The 24,686-nt window shown below is 37.1% G+C and overlaps 1 protein-coding gene across 11 annotated transcripts in view; it reads right to left on the reverse strand.

Annotated features, from left to right (window-relative positions):
• The window catches only part of IPCEF1 (interaction protein for cytohesin exchange factors 1), a 62,302-nt gene that overhangs the window by 11,049 nt on the left and 26,567 nt on the right, over positions 1-24,686 (reverse strand). For 9 of the 11 annotated variants that reach the window (XM_031611790.2, XM_090135620.1, XM_090135623.1 and 6 more), the window contains 5 exons: positions 18,625-18,698; positions 15,863-15,934; positions 12,991-13,052; positions 11,175-11,263; positions 5,654-6,011 (listed from right to left, as the gene is read on the reverse strand). In XM_031611790.2, the coding sequence (XP_031467650.1) occupies positions 5,654-6,011; positions 11,175-11,263; positions 12,991-13,052; positions 15,863-15,934; positions 18,625-18,698 (655 nt within the window). The remainder of the gene's footprint in view (positions 1-5,653; positions 6,012-11,174; positions 11,264-12,990; positions 13,053-15,862; positions 15,935-18,624; positions 18,699-24,686) is intronic. The other 2 variants (XM_090135627.1, XM_090135621.1) reach the window with 2 other exon arrangements.

Below are 24,686 nucleotides of genomic sequence, written 5' to 3' on the forward strand. Positions count from 1 at the left end.
TTCAGATATAAGACTATTTAAGCCCCAAAAAGTGAAATTATCCAGAAGTTTTCAGGCAGCAGCTGTGAAAAATCAAGCTGACTGCTTTCCAATGGTGAAGAAATAGAAATTGGCAATGATTTGCATGAAGAATATTTTACATTGAAAATCATCCCCAACAGAATATGTATTGCTAACTCTAAACTGAACCCCAGAAATTTAAGTACTTATTCTTCCATTCTCTAACTGGGATGTTATAGCTCTCCAGCTGTGCATTAATCCCAGGAAAAAAAAATTTCTTTCTCCTGTTTTTGCTATACTTACAAGCTTCTCGTGACTGTGCCAAATCTCCTATTTCTGAACCTGCCAAAACTTTTGATACCAAGGGAGCACTGTACAGACCCAGGCTGGAGAGAGGAGATGAAAGCATTATAACCCACTTATGCCCTAACCAATCCCCAATATACTCCCTATCCATTCTCCATATCAGTAGTGGTCTTTCCAAAGAGAAATGACATGTTAGGGAAATCACATTTCTGCAAGAGTTACAGACAAGGAAATACATGAATTAAAAGGATCTATCTTTGACCAACTCCTCACTGGCTGATGCAGAACCAAGAGACATGAGAGAGTGGGAGAAGAAATGGGAAAATTACATTACCACTGAGAGTCAAAGGCTTTTGATTACAACAATACAGTGAGTTCAGCAAAGAGGGGTGACATCTTTAACAGACTCCAACTAAACTGGAAATAGAACAAACAAGTATCTCTATTTTCAAGGTCAGAAAAGTATAACAGCATAATTTTCACCATGATTCCTAAAGTCTTTTTAATCTGAAGAAAAATAATCATTCAAATACAGCTGTTCTTCCACACAGTAATGCTCAATATAGGCATGCCTCTTGGATAGTCTCAGCCACAATACAGCATTTACTATTACTTATTCAGAAGGAACAAATAGGTCAGAGTACACCAGAAGATCTGTTCTGGCTATTACTGGCACAGGCAGACACAAGAGGGGAAAAGGATGTCAGTTCTGAGAAAAGGAGGAATTGACCACATCCAGTTCCTATGTAACCAACTCCTTCTCACAAAAACAACCCGCATAAAATTCAAATTGTTTTCAAGAAGTTTTCCAACATCCCCAAAATATCAGTGCACTCCAGTTCTTTCACCAGCTACTATGAATGAGCCAGACTGAAATAAATAAACCAGAGGTGGTACCATAAAATTTTCTTGCCAAGATGCATTAAGATCATGTGACGGTGATTATAAAACCCTCAGGAACCACAAGGAAGAAGGATGTTATTGATACAGTGGAAGATACCCAAATAAATAAAAACACACGTTCCTGTTGACTTACAGTGACCTCTCAATTTCTACAGCTTCCTTTTGTTATCGTTGTTTTTGATGACGGTGGTGGTGCTGTGTCATGGTCTGATACTTTCTGTTCCAACGGTTGCCAGAAGAAACACAAAAGATGGAGTTTGGCTGCAGAGTATGTCTAGCCATCCTGGATGGGGCAAGAACAGCTTCTGTACACAGAGCATGTAGTCATTTACTTGTTTGTATTCTTTACTGTTTCTTGTTTACCTATCAGTTCTTTGTGTCAGCACTGAATCCTCTGTCACTGTTCATGTAAAAGGCTGTAACACTGAAGTATTAAATATTCCCATTAAGTAAATGGAAATACAATCCTTTTTTTCCTATACTTTTATGCCACCGTCAGGTATGTAACTTCTCCCCAGTAATCAGAGCTGAGGCAGTAAGTCTGAGACTGTTCATAACACTGAGAGCTGCTGGAAAGTTTTTTAAAATATTATTTAGTACATCTCCTCATTCAAGATGTGTACAATTGCTTAGCAGATCTCCTTACATAATTTTCATTGAGAGAAAAAAAAAAAGCCTATAATCACTTCATTGAACCTGTAGTTTCCTTTACAGAGTTTCACCCATTTTCCTTTTTGAGAAACTTCTGTCTATTTTATCACTATAGGCTCTTTACTCACAGAATCACAGAATAGTCTGGGTTGGAAGGGACCTCAAGGAACATGAATCTCCAACCCCCCCTGCCACATGCAGGGCCACCAACCTCCACATTTAATATTAGACCAGGTTTCCCAGGGCCCCATCCAATCTGGCCTTGAACACCTCCAGGGACGGGACATCCACAACCTCTTTGGGCAGCCTGTTGCAGCACATCAACACTCTCATAGTAAAGAACTTCTCCCTGATGTCCAACCTAAATCTTCCCTCCCTCAACCCCAAACCATTTCCCCTTGTCCTGCTCTTATCTACCCTTTCAAAGAGCTGACTCCCCTCCTGTTTGTAGGCTCCCTTTAGGTACTGAATGGCTGCAATGAGGTCACCCTGTAGCCTTCTTTTCTCCAGGCTGAACAAGCCCAGCTCCCTCAGCCTGTGTTCGTAGGGGAGGTGCTCCAGTCCCCTGATTATCTTTGTGGCCCTACTCTGGACCCTCTCCAACAGCTCCCTGTCTTTCTTGTACTGGGGGCTTTGTACCAGGCACAGTACTCCATATGGGGCCTCACAAGAGCAGAGTAGAGAGGGAAAATCCCCTCCCTCCTTACTTGTATTTACATGATAAGCTCTTCCCACTGGAGGCACAGCTATTCTTTCTTCTTTCAAGGTAACAACTTTTCTCCTATCAGCCTCCATGCCTGACTTTTGCCAGGAAAAACACTCTTTGGTTCTTGAAAAACTTCTCCCCCAGGTCTTGGCTGCTAATTGCTACAGCTAAGAGTTCCTCATGGGATTTTTCTAAGCAGAGCATGGCTGCTGCAAAGCAGAGTGCATGACAGGAGATTTTTCTCATAAGGAAAAGGGAAGTATATATACATGCAAAGGCTCTGTGGGTAGAAAGTTCAAAGACCGTAGGATTGTTCTGGTATGTCCAGGGGACATGCACTTATAGAACACACACCAATGCAAGGTGTACCCAGCTCCTTCTGGATGTAATCCCATTACACTGAAACATAAAGAGCTGCAAACATACTGTTCAGAAGCACTGAAAAGTAAATAAGATGGACTACACTAACAAATCACCAAAGTATGCCCTCTTGTTCCACATCAGATAACAATGGTGTTCTTGCTAGTTGCTGTAAATCATGAGGTTTTGCAGATAGATATCCCCCAGCTTGAAACTATCTCACAGTATTTGTGCATGTCCTTATTAACTAGCTGCAGAGGGAAATTCTTGAGGTATAAGCCACAGAAAGAGAATTATGTTCTTTTTGATAATTTCCATTTGGAATTGAATTGCTGCTTTAATTAATCCTTTTTTCACCTCAATCCTAAATTGAAATAGGTTAAGTAATCTCCTTACAAATTACTTCATTTAGTATTTCAGCATCCATTACAAGAAAGAAAGATTACCAACATTCTCCATCTTCTCATACTATGCAGAGTGATAAAGAATAACAAATGCATGGTTTACATCTTACTTGCTCAACAACAGTTATCATGCAGATAGTAACTTTTGAGGTTATACAGTTTCTATAGTGACTGTCTCACTAAAATGATCTATTTCTGGAATTCCATCACAGATTAGCAACATGGTTAAAACTGATGTGTTCTGCAATCAGGGCTGGCTTAGCAGTGAACAATGAATGAATTTGTTTTCCCAGGAATATTTTTGGAACAATTACACTATCTTGCAAATGGCAGAAATATACCAAAATATGCATTGATTTACATTTTAATCCTGCTTTACTGGTAAGTATTACTACGTCATCATACAATCCTATAAAATTCTTCTTTAAATGATTACAATTGCATCACACTAAATCTGTCAGCATCCATAAAACTACCTTTCACCCTTACAGTTATGATAGAAAGCATTAGCCTGAGCATTATTGCAGAAATGCTGACAATATCAAAGTATCATATTCTGAGCAAAGGCTGAAGTTTATACTACTAAAAAGTAACCAATGAATCTTTCTCAGTGGGATCGAGAAGCCACCATACTCTCTATGGCTTACAATCCAACAGTCCACCTGAATGCAATCAAATATAAACTCCTGTGTACACATATAACCTGAGACACACACATGAGCAGTGTGTTTCTTGGTCCACTCTAAGATTATTTCCAAAGACATTCATTGGTCAGATTTAGCCCTAATATTCAAATTACAGAATATTTGCTATATATTTGTCACAAATCTTTTTAGGGACCAATGTACAGCCTTTTCACTACTTTCAATGCCAAGACACAGAAACTGGGTAATCAGATTTCTCAAGAACTCTTCTAAAACACTTATTTTCTTCTACAACATTGAAATAAGACATTTACTCACTCTCAGTTTGAATTCTTACTGATTTTCACTGCCTCAGAAATCTCTAGTAGGGCAGCTTCATTTCTATGGATAATTAAGTTGAGTGAAAAATTCTCTGACATTAATTTTCACTTAGTCTAAAGCTTCTACTTAGATCAATTTTCAATATCTTGGTGGGTTGTCTTTTTTTGTTGTTGTTGTTAATTTTGTTTTTGCTTTGTTTTGTAAAATCGGAAAATCATATAACAAAACAAAGGTGTGCTAACTGTTGATACTTGTAAAAAAATTGGAAGAGTGACAATGTAACTGATGTGCCTTACACTACCATTTAAATGATTAAGCTGCTTGCTTTCTGTTCACCTACAGAGAAAAACCCTAAATTCCCCTGAGCCCAGTGCCATTAGTTTTCACCTTTACATTTTCTTCAGTCTAGGTTTTTGGAAACATCTTTGTTTTGAACTGGACTGAGACAATATTGCGCTCTCTGCAATAGAATACTTATTTCAATTCTTTACAAAGATTTTGATTCACAGGTAGAGCCAGTGCACAAGACCATCATTCTTTCTTCTATTTTACCTCTTCTAGGTAATGGACTGAGCATTTTCTCATTTCAGTATGTTGTATGCAAGAAATAACTTTTATAATTCAACAGTTCTTAAAGCATGGAGAGAAGCTTTGTTCAAAAGGCAAGTCATACAGCCTTGCTATGGCTGTGTTAATACTAACAACAAACAAATTTTGTTACCGTACCACGTTGTGGTTTTCTTTGTTTGTTTAGCAGTACATTTCAATAGAAGATACCTATGCAGATACTCACACTCTTAAATAAAATCCAGTCTTTAAGGACTTTCTGATTCAGGACTGCACTTGTTTTCTCTAGTTTACAATGAAGTTCAATTAAATGAATAATGCATACATAGCAGAAGTGAACACAACTGTTGACATTTTTACAGGTAAGCTGATCTAACCTCATATTTACCACTTCTTATATACAGCGTTTTGCTCAGAGTGTCAGTTTTGTGACACCACATATATCGTGATTCCACCTTTCTGTCATGAAACTTTCTTAACACTTAGATTCAACTCTAATTAATAAATGACAGCTACACTGAAACAAATGAAGTTAGTAAAAACACATTTACACTAGGATTTTATACAGAGGCTATGGTCTTACCCTATATATAAAATTTGAGAAGAATTCTAAATGTACTTACCAATTCAATTGTGAGTTGTACATTTAAGGCATAATAAACCAAATATTTGTCGCAAATAAATAAATAAATAAATACCATTTTAAAACTCTTCAACAGAAATATGATGAAAGAGAGGGGAAAGGAAGTTGTGGAAAATCCTGGACAAAATCTCCACTCCCATTAGCTCACCTTTGGCGAGTGATATCTGTCCTGCTGCATCTGGCACAGTTAGGCAGTGTGTATCCAGACCTAAGAAAGTGTTTTCGGGTCCACCACCAGGACAGATCTGACTTTCTGCTTTTTCTCCACAGTCTACTTCTGGCTGCTCATCAGATTGAATCTGTACACAGAAAGTTAAAGGCTGATCACTCTCTTCCATGGCAGAGCTGTTAACGAAGTCAAGCAGAGACTGCCTCTCAGAGTAAACCACTTTGGACGTTAAGGAAGATGATGATTCTTGGGAATTGAAAGTGCTTTCGGGAGAGGAAAGAGAACAAGATGCTTCACTTGACAGAGTTGATGTCAAAGAGGATTTCTGTTGATCCTGCTTTCCAGAAACAAACAAGAAAGAAAAAAGAAAAGAAAGAAATTTTTTTTCCAAGTTGTTATTTTTCCCAGGCTCTACACTTTATAGATATGCAACTGAAATGACAACTAACTAAAAACTAACATAATATGGTTGATTATCCATCTAAACAAGCTTGAAGCAAGGCAACCAATCTCTCACAACTTCAGAAACTAAGTCACAAGGAAACTAGAAATAAAAAATAAAAAAGTTTTGAAGGCCTAAAAACAACAGAGCAAGAAAATAATACCATGTTGAATGCATCCTTTTGTGTCCCATAGCCATTTTCACTGTTTTTTCACAATTTACTTTATTCCATTCACTTTATTCCTCTAATCAAGGGTACAGAAGAAAAATCCTGAATTAGGCATTGAACCATAGAACATAAAGCTGTTTTGAAGTATTCAGTAAATCCATCAACGCCATAACCACAGATAGACAGCACAAGGAATGTTAAAGCAGAATTAAAATGACCTCAGCAACCAAAATCATTTCACCCCATTCATTCTAGGGACTAAATATTTGCCAAGAAAGCTGATAAGTAATGGTGGAAAGAAAAAACAGGCAGCCATGGAGCAGATGGCATAGAAATTGGAATGGTACAAGATTTGTGCTGCTCATTCATCTGCCAAGATTTATATTTGAGGAAATGAATCTGAAAAGGGATCCAGATTTCACTAGAGATGCATCAAAATTAAACGCATCTTAGGGTTCTTCATATTGTACTCATCACTCTGCCTCACAACTAATGAGGGCTCAGAGACAGCTAACCTACCGGAGCAGTAAATGAGAGGAGGTATAATAGATGCATGATTCCACATCAGGAAAAGTTAGAGAAGAAAAAGTTTTGAGGTTTTGAGAAATATGTAGTTTCCCAAACAAGCAAATATGTCTTTGCTCACAAAGCTTACAAGCTAACAACTCTGTCTACAGTATGCATTTGCATTGACTGATTTGTGCTATAATCTGTTAATGAAAATCAACAAGAACTAGCACTACTCTGCTTTCTAGCTACTAAAAACCATTAGCATATAAGCCAAGTTGGCCATTGCACAATTAACACATGGGCAAGCACATAAATATATGCACAAATTAAATAGAAAATGATCTATTAACAAATAAAACAACTGAAGTAATAAGGAGATAAAGATTCAGATTGCAACCCTTAGTGGAAACCACAAGGAGGTATAATACAAAAGCCAAATATTTCCTATCTGCTACTTTAGAAATTTATTCTTCCTGCAGATGATCCACTACTAGCCAGACTGAGAATCAGAATACAAAACTCAATGGAGAGTTCTATGTTCACCACACATATGCAGAATAAACCTCTTTAAATATTAAAATAGATGATAACTAAACTGATAATTAACAAAATGGTGTTGCTAGGGAAACCCAAACAAGTTGCAAACACAATAAAGGAGCAAGCCTGGAATATCTATCAATAATTCACTGGTAAATTAGAAATGTATTCATATAAAATAAACCAAGAGGGATTTTTTTAATTTTATTTTATTTTTGATTATGCTATAAAAGATTCTGCAATTCATTGTTACAGTAAGGTATACTAATTCCTTTCTACATTAAGAAATGCGAGAGCATTTCCCTGGGTTTCTAGTCTAGTAGTCTCATGTAGCTATTAATCACTTAATAAGATGAGATGACTATGGCTCACCATTTGTTTGTAGCACTTTCTTCATTTCTCTAAATTTTCAAAGTTATTCTTCCAGACTGTTGGAAACTCTGCAGGCCTACATCTTATTTACATCCCTATTACAGTAAATGTAACACTGTGTTTTAGTTGCGTGTTTGATTTTAAAAAGGAATTCTTTGCATACTCACCCTAAAGCAATGGTCAAGAAGGCATTTTCTTGAACTACACGCATGATGTAGTTCAAGATGCCCTTGTTAGCACAAGTGACCTGTTCATCTATCCAAGAGTTCATATTGAAAAAACAAATTGTTGAATCATAGAATCATAGAATTATTCAGTTGGAAAAGACCTTAAAGATCATCAAATCCAACCACAACCTAACAACCCACTGCTTAATCATGTCTCTGAGCACCACATAGAGCACTCGTACAGTCAAATAGACTAAAAATTAAAAGCTGTTGTTCATATGGTGTTGATAGCCTGTCTAATTTCAGTTATTTAAAGTCTTAAGAGCAAGATGTTAGATCTCACCTCTATTTTTTCTGGCAATCTTACATTAGAAGAAAAAGAAAGTGATGCTGAAATGAAAACTGCCTCAGAGAATGGAATTTCTTGTTTCTCTTATATATTTTTGTTTTCATTTTCATTTTTTGTTAAATAAAAAAAAAAAAACTGTGAAAGAATAAAGTAGACTACCACAACGTATTTCCCTTTTTCAATACACATTGTGCATACATGCTTTTCTTGGCATGACAAACGTTTACCTGAGTGACAGAGTCATTCCTTTGGAAGTTTTGTAATCATACATGTCATAATAATGGGGACACTTTCAAAAGTGGATGCCTGAGCTGGCAGATCATCAGGATTCCACTGCAGATTAGTGTGTCTCTAGGCATTTATTTACAGAAAAAAAAATTATCACCATGAAACACCTCAACTGCTATTTTGGAATTGCTGCAATCTATTTACTCAATAGAGCTGCTGATTTCTGAGCCATTCTCATGTGGTGAAATTAACACAGGTGATCAGTTAAGGTTTTGTCCTACAGATGTTTAAACGTATTTGTTCTTCCCTTGCTTTTTTCTTTCACAATACCCACAAAAACACATAAAACTAGAAAGCTTATAATCACTACTTTTGCTTTTGAAGTTTCAAAACAATTTTATCAGCAGAGAACTGAACAGAAGCTGAAGCTTTTTTCAGGAAGTACAGAGTGTTTATTACTCTAAAACGTAACAGAATCTGCACCTGGGTGGCTGTTCCAGACAAACAGCTTCCAAGCTGGAGTGGATCTCAAGAAGCTTGGATGCCCTTCTATTTCAGACATCATAGATTTGATTTTCCAAAATGTCCATAGCTCCTACTACCTATTTTACAAAATGCCTTTGGCATTTGGAAGGCAGAATTATAACTTAAAAAAAAAAAAAAAAAAAAGGGTATTTAAGATATTTCCAGTCTGAGTTTCCAGCATAGATATGTCTGGCAGTTGCAAATTGGTGCCAGAGCATAGAGCAGAGCAGTGGGAGCTGGAGCTCTTTCCAGTTTCCATTCCTTGGGGTGAAAATTTGACTGATTTGCTGAGGAGATACCAACAGTCATCCATAGGGGTGAGGAGAAGGGAAGTTAAGCAGCTAGACATAGTGACTGTACTTCCTCTTGAAGATGACTTTCAAGAGGAAGGGCGGAGGAAACAGCACCCCTCAAGTACCTGCACTGTTGCCTCCCTCCCACATGTTCCATGCTAAAACATTGAAGGCAGCTCTTAAGAGGAGCATACAGGAGGAAGACAACCAGAGATCACCTCTGCAGCTACAGGCTGACAAGTAGCAGGAAGCCAGAAAAACAGCAAACTGAAAAATAGCACCTGCTTAAAACTCATCATCTGGAAAAATGCCTCTGTTCACTCTGAGGTGAGCAGATGGGAAAGTCATCTACTGTCTTCTGAAGCCGAGCCATTGAGGTATAAATTTCAAGATGCTTCATTATCGGCCTTCAGCCCAGAATAACTCTTGGAGATATATTGTCAAGTTTCCTGTATTCTCCAATATTTATAGCCACTTGGCCACATTTAACTTTCAGTTAATACAGGCAATAAAGAATCCTATTATATAGAGCATCCTCTGAGTGCCAGGTGAACTGTTTTACAGTGATTCATGCAGCACAACTGTTTAAGGAGAGGAAGTGAAGACTGACTTATCTGACAGAAACAGATGGGGCAAATAGATGACAATATGACATAGACACCAAGCTTAGTGTTAGCTATCTAAAGATTGTCAGGTAGTCAGATCTGTGCATTTATTATTGTCCATGTCTGTGCAAACTTCTCCAGCTCATCTACGTTTTTCAGATTTGCTCTTTCTTCACTGCCTACATGACCACCCAAACCAATGGATGTCATTTTAAGGTACCATTGCAAGGTACCAGTGCAAGAATCTCTACTACACCAACAGGGTAGCTACTACATTTTTTGTTCATTGATGAGATGCAATAATCACAGATGCAATAATCACAGAATCACAGATTCTGATCAATAAGATCATTTGGTAACAAGTATATTACTGAATATGCCTAGATTTAACTTTCAGGTGGGAGAGGGAAAGGCTTGAAGTCGGGGTTCTTCATTTCAGCTATATTACCCTCCCAAACTGAATTACTCATGCCCTAATATAGAATTAGGTAAACCTTGTATCTTGAAGAGGTACCTTCATATGAGAAGAAATGAGATCACTTTGAAGAACATCAATAGTAAGACAAGACTAACAGATCAATAACTGGCTAATAAATAGGAGAAGCACTTGATTACACACACGAGGGTTCATGCTACTTATTCTAATTTATGTTAAAAAGGTAGGTAGCAGTGAATATTCTGGACGTGCTCCACAACAAGGTAGAAAAACAGCATAGATTTTGGGAGTACAATTATTTTCTTTTTTCGAATCTCTTTTTCAGAGGTATAGAAGGAAAGAACCGACATAATCCCTGTTAGAAGACACCTCTTGCCTTTCACCTTTCCTCTTTGCCACAAAAACATTTTCAAATTCAGCCTTCTAAAGAACAGTTCATAACAGTTCATAATACAGTTCATAATACATAAATCTGTTGTACAATGCTACCAGCATCACAAAACAAAAGATTTCAAATAGAATTAAGAGATATATATATTGTGAAGACTAGGTTACAGATGCATGTTAAAAACCTCATAAAGAAAAGACACAACACACTTATGAATCAGAGTAACACCTTCCATTCTCAAGCAAAGCAAATATGCTTTCCTCTGAAGGAAGTATTTTTGCCATTGTGAGGCTCTCAGCAGCGTGGGCTACAATACTTGCATGAACCATCACTGGGCAGAGGTGAGAGGAAACAGTGAGTGCATCCATATCTCATAGGCACACAGAGAGAAAGTCTCCAATCTAACTGGTAGCTCACTACCTGGAGAATGATTTGTTTCAATCATCGAGCAAGTAAAAGCTAATTATGGTAATACTTACCATCTGAGGAGGTGGTGGCTGGGCCATGTATGAGGGAGGCAGTGTGTCTGTTATTTCTGGGTCATCATGTTCACTTTCACTATAGCATTCTGAGGCAGACATGGAAAATGAGCAAATACAAAGTGTTAAATCAAATCTTATTTGTTCCTCACAGTGCTGTGCTCACCAAAATTCCCCAAGCAGAATGTTGTGGACTATAAGATGTTAGTGTCTCCTATGCTGAAAACTAACCCACTCTTGATAATGCTCTGCTGCTTCATAGCAACATTTTCTTATTTTTTATTATTTTTTAAATAAACTTGCTATAGTTGACAACACTAGGTGTCGCTGCTCTAGATAGCTTTACTACTAAGAAGTGGTTCTTTTTTCATCCCTTTGCAGCCTTTGCTTTCATTTAAGAAATGCTACACCATCTGTGACAGAACTTGCAGAGACCTGTTGAATGTAGCAGATGCTGCCTCTTAATCTCTGTAACCAGTAAATTCTCCTGGAGCTGGCAACCAGCATTGGAGTTTTGGCTACAATTCTGGAAAAAATAGATTGCTCACATTATGCTTTGGAAATCATAAGACACACTCAGGAGACCTTGGTCACCACAGAGTAACTTGGCATACCACATGGCACAGTGGCACAGTTGCAGAGCTAACAATAAAAGTAGACACAATACTCTCAGACTATGTATACCATAGGAGAAAACAAACAAACAAAACCCAAGCTGACAGAGACCCAGAATCTCTTGAGAGGTGGCAGAGAGGCAGTCATATTATTCAATTACATGTGTAACAGAGGGAGGTGTCTTCCAACACTTCTCAGCTACTTTTTAACAGTGGATTACATGAAGTGCTAATCATAAGATGAGACACACTCAAGAAGGGGAGGTCACAAGTTAGGCATTCTATTCCTAAGGCCTGGCTGTTACCACTGAAAAAGATCACTTCCCTCTGTGAAATCTCCCAGCACACACTAGCCATTCAGACCCATAATATTATCCAATCAGATTTAATTACTGTATTCTTCTAATTTAATTATTGTTGGCATGCATGTAATTTTAGGGTTATAATAACCATAATGTGAGGGGAAAAAATAAGTTGTGAGAGAAAAAAATATACATATACACTGAAGAGAAGTTTCTAAAATGTTAACAAAATGAAACTTTCTCTCAGTACTGCTTGGAGAACCATAGGATTTTTAACAGCAAGGATGTAGTTTTGTTTACTGAAAGTATGTGCTGGAACATCTTAGCATCAAGGACTGAGAATGGCTACAATAAAGCCCATATGAAATTCTAAGGCTCTGTGAATGATGTATTCTTGAGGAACCCTTGGTAACAGCTGTTTCTGATACTCTAAAGAGCATCGCAAAGAGTTACAGTGTGTGACAGAGGGAATAATCAGGTTGCTGGGAGCAGAAAAGTGGCTGTGTGTAACAGCAGCGCCTCTGCATGGGTGCATTCACACAAATATGTCTGTGGGTTTCTGAAACCCTCTCATGACAGATCCTGGAGCATCTGTGACAAAACATCTGTCACATTTTGCTTCTATTAATATTTTTTGTCTCTCTTATTTTAAGTCAGGTTTAATGACTCTCAACTCAGTCAATACAGCTCAAAAGATCAGTGGGCCCCTTTCGGTGATACTGTATCTCACCAGTGTTTCTAAAGCTCCTCTGCTCCTCTGTGTGTCAGTGTGTCAGTGGGCTCTGTCGCCAGACAGACTCAAGGTGACAGTTAGAGAAAAGATCTGACAAAGATTTGGCCCAACAAAAACTGTGAAGGATATCATCTGGTTAGACACAAAAACTATTATTAGGAACATACCTTCTTCGCTCTTCCCATTGGGTGCCTGAGGATCTACAGCAATCCCCAGCTTGCTTAGCCACCTGTGTTTGAAGCAGGGAGGACATATTATTAGCAATATTTACATGCTATTTTGACTATTTCTCTCCTTTCAACATGTATATTCATTAACCCAAAGTCTGAATGTTAGTTTCCTTCTATATTTCAGTATTTCCTAGGAAAACACCTATGACCTGATTACCAACGTTCCCATTCCTTTTAACAACTGTGTAGGATTAAGTTGCCAATAGAAGGAGAAATGCACTGAGCATCTCACAGGCCCACCTTGTATTATGTAATAGACTACCAAGAACTTTCTTTTTCTATATATGGATTTCTGTCAATCAAATACTATAGCAAGCTGTGTAGTTCTGTTTTACAGCCCTTGTGCCCTTCTCAGATTGGACCTGATGAACAGGACTAGTTGCCTGGGGCATTTTTTCCTCCTCACGTTGAGAAAAAGCTACTGATGACCAAAAAGCTGCATTTCTGGAAGCTAAAGGAAAACAATCAGTGTTATAATAGAATATCAGTGTCTTATTATCTTTCATCCAAGGTGATGCAAAAGGCAAAGGAGCCATAGAAGATGATGTCAGCTGCCCTTGACAATACCCTTTGTGCACTGTGTTTGCTTTTAAGTCATTTGGAACTATCCATGTTTTAAGAATTAAAAAGTCTTTCAGATTAAACTCAAGGCCTAGATAGGGAATGTAAGAAAGGCAGCAATTAAAATTCATAACTTGGAGAAAATATGGTGCTGGATCTTGATTATACTGAAGTACTGAAATATTGAAAACATTTCTGGTTAGAATAATGTAATTGGGTTTTTAGACTGTCATATAAACAATTGAGCTGCATCAAAATTTCAGAAAGAAATGTGCAATCTCTGTAAAAATGGATTAATTACTTTCTTTTAACAGAAAATTTTTAACAGAATGTTTGTTTTGGTTTTTTTTAATCTAAACAAAATAAAAATGCTGCTAATACAAGATTGCAATAAGAGCAAAGTAAGACAGACCACTAGTAATCATGTGCATTTAACCAGTTAGTATCTAAGAGAACAAATTTGCTTTTCATATTTGCATTACTATGACAAATAAATGCTGAATTAATGAAGTAAACTTCTAAATTAATAAACGCACTGTGTCTTAATAGATATATATGCACGGAGAGTTGCAAAAGGTCATGATCTACCAAGTATTTACGTACACAAGTAACTCAACATACAGGAATGCCCCAACAACTTCAGTGGAACCACTCACATACATATGTATGCATGGGAATGGAGCCAAGCGAACAGATGTCTTTTAGTCTGTTTTGACATATGCGTGAGTATGCATGTACTTTATGTATTAAATCCATGTATTTTATACTTTGCCAAGGAAAACATCATCAGTTACAACAGTAAAGAATTAGGAATAGTACAGTATAGTACAAGCTGCTCCAGTGCTAGGCTACTTAGCTTTCAGCCAATATGAAATTTACTCTAGAAGTGGAGTTTGAAGAAAATCATTCTGGGGCATAAGAGAGGAGACACCTGCGTAGATTTTGATCACTCACTTACATGAGACTAAACAATTCCAAAATGTCATTAAGACACTGACAATTTCCAGCTGGGCTCCAAACTAGCTGTTAATGTTCAGATGTCCTCCATTAGCTCTCTTTTTTTCCTCCCTACATCCATCCTTCTCTCAGTCAGTCAGTTTCTCTCCAGAAGTATTTCTGGCCATTTTCAGTCTTCCTCACTCCCTTTCCCCTCAACTGTGTTGAGGAACTCTGGTAAGAAATGCAGCCATACAGAAATAAATAATCATTTCCCCAACTGCAAGTTCTAGACTTCTCCAAGTTGCAAAGGGCAACAGATTCTTACATCTATATTTACATGTATCTATACAGTCCAGATTTATAAATAGATGTGTACAGTTCTTTTCTGTCTCTGAAGTTACTTCAGAAGGTCTCACATATTCTCTCAACATTTTTTCTTTCCATTGCGCTGAAGAGCTATGAGGTCTCTAGGATGAAAAGTCAACTCTTTATGAAGAATCTCACAAAGGTCACCAGTACAGCCAAGATTAAAATCTGGCCCTATCTATCTGTCTTCCTATTTCAACTATACTGATTTTTTGGCCATTTAATGAAAAAGCACTGTGAACAGAATATGTTCTGAAGTAATAAATACAAAGAAGATATAAGATGCATACAAATCAGTCCAATCTGGATCAATTGCAAGGAATATCCAATTCTAATAACTCAATAGTTCCTATTAGGTACCCATTTTTACTGCTCTCATTAAAAAAAAAAAAAAAAAAAAAAGCAGCATGACTGAATTGTTGTTCCTATAGACATTTGTGGAAAGAAAATGCCTAATCTGGCATAACTGCAACATAGTTTGGCAGTGAAGTAAATGTTTAGTTAAAATAAAAAAACAGTTATTTATATCTTTCTAACTATCCCTGTTAACTGGCATGCCATTTTGAAAGCAAACAGTATTATATTCAAGCACTAGTTCATTTCTGGAGCAAAGCTAAGTACATTTTTTCCTCTTTCTTCTCTTCCCTGGCTTCTTCCAAGATGAACTTGCTAGAAAACCTTTGCACCTCTTTAGTGGAAAGGAATTCCTTCAAATATTTGCAGTCTAGTAACAAAATTATACTAATTATCAGATACTGGTTTCAACTCTATTAGTAAACAAATAGTTGTATATTCCTTCTATTTAGTGATGTGGAAAAAAAATGTATACTTAGTAATATCCTGAAGAATTTCATCAACCACTGCTCAACAGAGAGAGAATGAACTTTCAAAGTGTTTTCAGATGCGAGACAGGATGAAACAGGGCCAGTCACTCTCTACTCACGTGTTCATTTCCAGAACATTTTCTGCTGCAAAATAAAATGTCTTGATCTGTGGGTGGCTGATCTTAATAGCACTTGAAGGAGAAAAAAAAAAAAAAGAGAGAGAGAGAGATGAGGAAAACTTCTTTACATAAGAAAAAGTAGCTGAATGAATGATTTTAATATTTTAAATATTTATTCATTCCACTATATTAACCCAGACCAGCTTATCCATTCATACAGTTTCCTTAAAATTCAAGATTATTTTTAGCTCATTTCCTAGTCCACATCATATTCAGTATGAAATGTATGAATAAAAAATGAATAAATAAGGAATAAAACAAAGGCTTTCATTATGCCACTCCATACTTCCATTGTGTACCAATATCTTGAAAATATGTATTCCAACTCAAAAATAAAACAAACTTGAAAAAAGTTCAGAAAAAGTGCCAAGGATGACCTAAGATACAGAATATATTTTGTGCGTGACTAATCAAGCTAAGAACCCACAACATATAGAACTAATGGTAAAAAGAAGGGAGGTATGATACAATAATGACACTCATGGCATACAGCAGTTAAACAGGAACTGACGCTTTGCTGTTTTTTTCCATTATATGTTGTAGGAGTCACCAAAGAGGCAATTAGGTGGAAGATTTGAAAAAATTAAAATAGAGGTAGTGACTTGGATCTTTCTCCTATGAATGCTGTTAAATCAACCTTAATGAATTCAACCTCGTGGAAATTACCAAAGGTTATAAATACATGAACCCACTCCTGACTCAGGAAGATTCCAGTTGGTAAATTGTTTGGAGAATGGAGGAGCATTTTAAGGAAATGGCACTATAAGTTTTCTCGTTTCCTTTAATCTTTGCTAGGCACCAGCTTTGGGCCAATTCAGAAGGCAAGATATCAAGTTGGACTGCTTTGGTCTGATCCAGTGTGCTCGTTCTTAAAGCTCCCTTGATAAGAAAGCACCAGCTCAGAAAAAAAAAAAAAAAACATTTTTACCTTAAATGTTGACCAACATATACCTCTGATATATTGGTCTAACATATTGTATTTTGTTGCTGACTTCTTCAAGAAAAGGAGAAAGGAAAAGGAAATTTACTCCTGATATCAACTTCTCTGTAGTTCACCAGCTACTGAACATACTTAGAAGAATACCTTGACAGTCATAATAGACATGTTAGGGGGAATAAATTAAATAAATAAACTTTAAAAAGGAGGATTGATTTCCTTTAGGAATCAAGATTCCTACATCCCAGGAACTCAACCCTTAGTCCCTGTATTTTTTGCCACAACACTCAAGCTTCTACTGAAGTGCAAGAGCGGTTCTTTTGAGTGAAAGACAATAGGATCCACAGTGATAGGGATGCCTTAAGCAACTGACAGTTAATATAATCAATTATATATTGCAGCACACAAAACTAGTGATCTCCAACTCCCTATTGCATCCACATAAAAAAAAAAAAAAAAAAAAAAAAAGAAAGAAAGAAAGAAAGAAAGAAAGAAAGAAAGAAAGAAAGAAAGTCATCAACAAGTCATCAACAATGTAGCAGAGAATGGCAGAGAATGATGAGGGATGGTGAAAAAAGAGCTAGCCAACTGAAACATTTTAGCAGTGTAAAATGAAAGAAAAATCTTCAACATTTCTTATTTTCACTGGCACATTTCCAGCAGGGCATGATCTGTTCTGACCATATATAATGTCCCTTAAACCAAAACTGCTTGTGAATTACATGTGCCATACCCATTTGTAACACTCATTTGTCTCAGCATCAGACCATGCTTTAGTTGAATATCCATCAGTACGACCTTCCAGAGTCATCTTTTCTTGTAAAACATTGTCTCTGGCTCTGAGACTGCATAGTTTTCTTATGTTCCTTGTGACATGACACTCTCCTGTGGAAGTACACACTGTTTGGCAGGGCCCCAGCTGACCAAGAAACCCAGTCCTCACAATCCTCTCCTAAATTACTCCATACCCAGAAAGCAACAAACGTATTTTCATCTCGGTCACGGAGAGCCAGCAGCTACAGAAGCGAAGGAAAACAGTTTGTTTTGGTCCTGTGTTTTATGATTCAACCATCTTCCTTCTGACAAAAAAATGGAGCTCCTGGTATTTAAAATTGTTGACTCCTTTCCTTGGGAGACTCCTTTAATGTCAGGAACACATACAACTCAGCAGAGCATATGACCAGAACAAAAAAAGGCTTTAGACAGCAGCAACACTCCTCCAGACTCTTGAAGTGTACTCATAAGTAGCTGGAAGTCAATGTTGCACATGGAGTTTGGAGGGAATATTTTTAGTTGCGTTCACTGCTAAACAAAGTTTTCATTTTCTGCACAAACTGAGACTTTAAGTACAGCCCAAAGTTGTACCACAGCAGTCTCACAAATAGTCTGCACTGAAATGTAAGCATCATTATTTGAATCACTTTTGAACTCTCCACTCAACAGAAGGCATCTACAACAGATTGTCATTTATTCATGAGCAGTGAACAAAAGAAGAAAACAATAATAATAGTAATAATAAATTGGCATACTGTTTTACTTTTTAATTGCAGTTTTAGTAGAGCACATCTGCCAGAGAACTTTCAAAAATGTATTTGTTATATGTGTTGGGTTTTTTTCAGCAAAACATTCAACATCTCATTATTTATACAACACAGAAAAGCTCCCCACAGTTTCATTGTCACACTGAAATACTGAAATACTGAAATACAGTACTTTGCACCAATGTGAAAAACCAGACAAAACTAGTACTAAGAGGTAAACTTACTGCTTTTTTTTGCACTCCGTTGCTCTGTCCACACTGAAGTCTGGAAGTCTGATAAAACCTTCTGCTTTTTCAGCCTGCAGTAAATAAACAAATAAAGACAGATCAACAAATTGGTAAACTACCAGACACCAATGTTTAATGTTATTTAACATGCAAGTGCTTCTTTGTAGCTTTTTTAGCTTTTTTTATATTATAAAAATACGTTCTTATCACCATGGGGATACATTAACGCCCTATGTTTTAGCTGATATTTGAGGAAAAGAGCTGTTCCTACACCAGCTACCCTTCGTGCAAGTCCTGCGTACTGTAAAACCACCACTCCTGTCTGCATAAGAATTTGAGAATAGGATTTGTTGTACAGCTCCAAATATCAAATAATCTGAAGAAGAAAGAATCTTCAACTCATATAACAATTCTAAGATAGATCGGCCCACTTCCAGACTACAGGGTATTTTTCATTTGTTTGTTATAGAGCACCCTTAGGTAAGACGTGTGATTATGCTGTAAGTCTAGCATCTGAAACTGCGATGGGCAAAATCTAGGTTTTGATCAAACCAGGACCAAAAGCAACAGTTAAAGGAACCCAAATCCTTTGCAGCAATTCATAATCACACAATATGGTTCAACAAAAAAACCAGCCAAGCACTGTGAATATATGGAAAATGAAACAGTAACATCTCTGTTACCACCTGTCAGCTAGACTCTGTCAGAGCAGTATTGGCAATCCTGAAGCTATTTGTAGGCCTCAAAATCCATGTTCCTGCTGCCTACAGCTGAAATATCCTCTTTGACTACATCTATCTACATTCACCTAATCAGCCACAAGAGACAGACTGCTCCTAAGAGGGGCAATTACATAGACAAAATTCTGCAGCATATAGTGATATTAAACAAACAAACAAACAAACAGCAACAAAAAAAAAGCACATTTTAAAATACAGAAAGCATTCGCTCCTATATCAATTCTTTACTACTCCCAGCCTTTATTCTTGGCCACATTACAATTCTGAAAATGTACACTGAGTTAACAGAGATAAAATATACACAACAATTACAAAGACAGAGGATAAATGGAGATGACTGACAGCAACTGAAGTTAGACTATGCATGAATACGAAAAGACTATAAAAAGATGTTCATCAAGACAAGTCTTTGATTTTTAACTCTTCAAAGTATAAATCTATAAAAAGATTTACCGTAAGGTAAATCAAAATATAACAATCATTCATCTAGTTTACATGCATTAAATATTCATAACAGATTTATATTTTACATCTTCACCAGTAAATGGCTTAGCTTGCATCAGGGTAAACAGACACTCATGGGGAGAATAAGTCCACACACTGTATAAGTATTTATACAAGAATTAGAGTGTTCAGATTATGTATCGGGCCATTAAATCAGCTGCACTGAGTGACTCAGTGTGGGGAGACATCTGGGGTGCTCCCATTCATGTAGAGATGGGACTTTAATTTCAATCACTGGCACATTAAATGAGCATCTGATTTAGAAGAATACTCTCTTAGATTTTTCATGGGAATAGACATGCAGGCTTTGATTTCATTTACCAGTATTACTACAGAGAACTCTCCATTCTTATGTAGCATCTAGCATGTTCCAGTGGCAAAAAATAGACGACGTTCAATGCATCACATTTTGGCTTTCTGTTAATTCTACCCATGATTTCACATTTATTTATAAGAAAATTTTCATGTTTCATTTTATATATGAGAGAAAGAAAGATAACAGCATGAATTGTAGGAACCATTTTTATTTCACTACTGGTTGCACCTCAGTTGTGCCTAGGTGTTTGACATAGCTCCATTGTTATCAGACAAAAGGAAGGAGAGGAAAAAAAAATGGATATAAGTGTCATGGTTTTTTTTTTTTCCTTGTGTGTATTACAGTCAGAAAATAAAATTTCTAATAAACATTAGGAAATCTTCTTCTTGATCAACTTTGGGATAAACATAACATTTTAAAACACTGAAAGTGCAGAGAATATTTACTTTTATCCAACATTTATCTTTAATGTGATTTTAAGTATGCTGTATTTAACTCACACATTTCAGTCAAGATTCCTTAGGATTTTATTTCCTGGCTGTAAGAAAAACCTAAAAGTCCAGATTAAAATAAAATTGACCTGTTTGCTATTCCATCAGGATTTTAAAAAGAATAAGCTGTTACATGTTGTGTTGTTGTTGTTTGTTTTTTACACATTTGCTTCAAATACAAAGCTAGACTTTTTGCTGTGCTACACTGTAGAAAGCAAAATTTCTGCAATAAAAACTGCCTTTGTAAATTCTTGGGACAGAAAGAGGAAAAAATTCACACTTTTTCAGTACTTTAAAAAAAAATAATAATTATATTAATGAAACATAATGAAGGAACCCAATGAAAAAAGCAAAAGATATTTTTAGTTTGCTTCTAAATATATTGTATGCATTTTTGTTTATTTATGAGGTTTGGTAAATCATCTAATAGATCTTATTCAATATTTGAAGTGAATGTAAAGATGCAAAATCTTTTAAAAAATAAATAGTGCTGAAAAGTGAAACTCCCTAATTATTGCAGAACAGCTCTGATCTGCAATTCAAGGTAATCCTGGTGGTTTCAGCAGATTGTTTCAGCACTGACCACAGAAGACCTCGTGGTTGTTGGAGGAATAGTTCAGTCCTCAACATATTCAGTTTTTTTATTCTCTGCCAAGTGAGACAATCTACAAAGCTGTGAATAATTTGTGTAATATATTGGATCAGAGGTCCACTAAGCTCTCAGCACTATCTGCTGACATCAATGGCTTTATATCATGCATGCAAGCAGTTACTGTGACTCAAAGGTGAAAGGTTCCTGTTTTTAAAGATCGCAATTATACAGTTCCTGGCAAAGCTCTGTGAGTGGGGACCAATTTAAACTCAGTGAATGCAGAGAGAAAAACAAAGAGGAGTAGTGACAGCAGATCACAGCCTGCAACCCTTTGATTTCATATTTATATTTCTTTTCAGTTGTATCCCCATGACAACCATCATTAACACATCTTGCAAAACTATGTTCACCCTCAACTGGAAAACGAGCCAAGTTGTCCTAGAAGCACATGCAGCAGAGGAGTTTGGTCTTCTGTTCCTTTCCAGCCAGCATTATTCAGGTAGCTGCAACAAGCACAAGATCAGCCAGGAATACAGGATTTTACTGGCTAAACTTCACCCTTCATCCCTTTCCATATGCAGAAGTACTGATTCCTTCAAGGTTTTCAGTATGAGTCAACAGTTGAAGAACTAAAACCACAGAAGTGTGGACAGGATCACACATCATTCTTTTCATTCTTTTTAAACCCATTTCCAAGACATATTACTATGGAGAGCAGTAGTGAAAAAAGGGAAGCAAACACTAAGAAAGCATCTCTCCAAGGAGTCTGGTTTTCCTGAATGCATCCAGAAAGTCTGACTGCTCAAATTCATTTTCTGATGTTTTTCTATATCTCCCTTGCAAATTGAGCCCTTCCTTGTTTTCTCCTACACCATACAGCTTTCCTTGCCTAGACTGTGGGAATATCCACACTGCAAATAAATGACAGTATGGGCTTATCTATCTCATATGATATCTGTGCATCATAAAAAGATCAAGTTTGTGTGGGAACATGTTTCAGAGCAGTCTACCCAGCTCTGCTGAGCCTGCAGATGCCCTAACTTCATGAATCTCAATGCTTCAGATAGAGACTGAAAAGGCCGTTTGGATTTTTCTATGCTCTGTTTTCCTTTCAGTAGATTAGAAGTTGACCCCAGTGTCTGATTTCTGGCCTTTCTCAGCATTTTATTATTTGGGCTGTGGCCTTTTTTTTTTTTTTTTTTTTTTTTTGTTATGTTATTCTGAAAGAGCTACTGTCAGCAAATGTCACCCAAAGTGTCCTGTATTGACTCCACCACTCTGCCTAATATGGAAGATCCAGAACGAGTGTGAACCTAAGGCAGATTTAATCCAGGCAATATAAACTTCAAGAGTTTCAGAGATTGCCTCAAGACAGACTTCACCAAGAACATGATGTCAGCTGAGGTTATCCACCCAAATCTGCGATAGCACGCATTCAGTTAAAAATTCCACCCACTCCTTATTTTCTCCAACTCCATCAGGGAGAAAAAAAAAGGTTAGGTCCAGCACCCTGTTGCTATGCTACAGTTGCTAGTGTCTAGTTGACTGCAGTTTCTGCACAGGCACTAACAAAATATTCCTGTTTCTCACAGGAACAAAACTGGCCAGGCAGAGCTCAGAGCAGTCAGCAAAACCCAGTTCACTTGACCTCAGCCCCATCCTCCATCACTGCCTTTCACTTCAGACTGAGAGGCCCACCATGGGAAGTCTCTAGTGTGTGAGAAGCAGGGATCCTTCTTCAGCACACCCAGGTGTGCTGTGTTGGTTACCCTGCTGTGACCAAGGATTAGCTCCACAGAAGCTGAAGGTATGAAATGCAGGCCAGGTACAGAAGTAAAAAGAAATAACAAACAAGCCAGTGAGAATGTCACATTATTTTTCCTTCATAATTCTGGAGGGAAAATATTTCTGAAAATACAGTGTGTCAAATGCATCTGTCAAATTCATTTCTGTAATTCTGTGATCTCAAATGTAACTCCTGCAGTGGTACTAAGCATGGTTCTGGTCTCATCAATTTAAGCAAGGATATTTTAGCAAAGTACACCTCCCTTACTTTCAGCACCCTACAGTTACTGTGATTCTGCAAATGTTGCCTGAATCTAAATTTATGCAGAGGCTGTACTTTAACTTGTCCTTTAGATTTTTAACATAAAATAGCGTGCAAGAGTCAGCAGAAGTTGAAAGCAAAGAGGTACTACCAGCTAGCACGCTTCCAAGAAGTACTGTGATAGGTGAGAAGCCAGAAGTACTTTGTAGCTGTGCGAGCTTTTCAGAGTGAATGTAACTGCCTGAAATGAGGCTGTCACCTGCTCTTCAACCTTGTTTATTTTGGGGCAGTAAGTGACAGCAGGGAAAGAGGCATGGACTAAAAGAGTGAGTTCACTTAAGTGTCAAATTCAGCCTTGGAGCATTGGAGTCTGCACAGTCCTGGCTTCTCTGTATCCTGAGAGAATTTTATTAAATGAAAAGGAAGAAGAGAACTTTGTACTCTCCTCTTATCACCTTTCTCCTCCAAAACAGAATATTTGCCATATATTGTCTCATCATTTTATTTATTCCCATCTTGATTACTCCTCAGAATCATTTCTATCCAGTCCAACACTTCTCACATCTAACAGGCCTACCAGTCAGCCAGCTCACCTTTCTGTTACAATTGCACTTGGGCTTGAAAGCAAGCTCAGACTACCAAACACCACACAAAAAAAACCAACCCACAACCAGTAGAGTTGCTTTCACTTTACTCCAAAAAAGAATACCTCATATCAATTTTAAATGCTATTTATTTTTTTTAAATGTCTGTTAAAATTTTTATCATGATAAAGTTGCAGCTAAAGGGAAAATAGGAAATACTCTTCATCAGACAAAAGATTTTTTTTTCTATTTTACTTATACCTTGACTGAGATATGTTGCGAGATGGGGATTATTGCTATAGGAATAAACTTGTGGAAAAACCCATGCAGCGTTTCACTTGTTAAAATGCTCTAGGATTAATGCCGGTGTCTTTAATCTTTCATCCTTTGTAAAATGAGGGACATCCTCATTTTCAGCATAGCCTTTTTGCATTTAAGAAATCTGAAGACCGTTCATAATCCTGCACTGAATCTTCTCATTTTCAACCAGTGATGTTAGCATCCTCCTAACGTTGTGCACACTTCAGTTCATGGGCTCATGGCCAGCCCATGCTTAGAATATGATCGGAGATTTTTTAGAAGTAACAGTGCAGAAAGTGAAATGAATAACAATACCTGAATCTTCCTAGGAGACACAAGACACCATATCTGCTCAGGCAAGCTGAGCTATAGCAAACAGCCTGGAATAAAATCAGCTAATCCCTAGACCCCCTGGATCTTACTCAGCTATAACTTTCCATTGAAAACCCATCTGAAACACATGTGAAACACATCTGCAGAGTGCC

This window comes from Phasianus colchicus, chromosome 2, assembly GCF_987193195.1.
Source record: "Phasianus colchicus chromosome 2, bPhaCol1.hap1.1, whole genome shotgun sequence".
In the NCBI taxonomy this organism is placed as follows: domain Eukaryota; kingdom Metazoa; phylum Chordata; class Aves; order Galliformes; family Phasianidae; genus Phasianus; species Phasianus colchicus.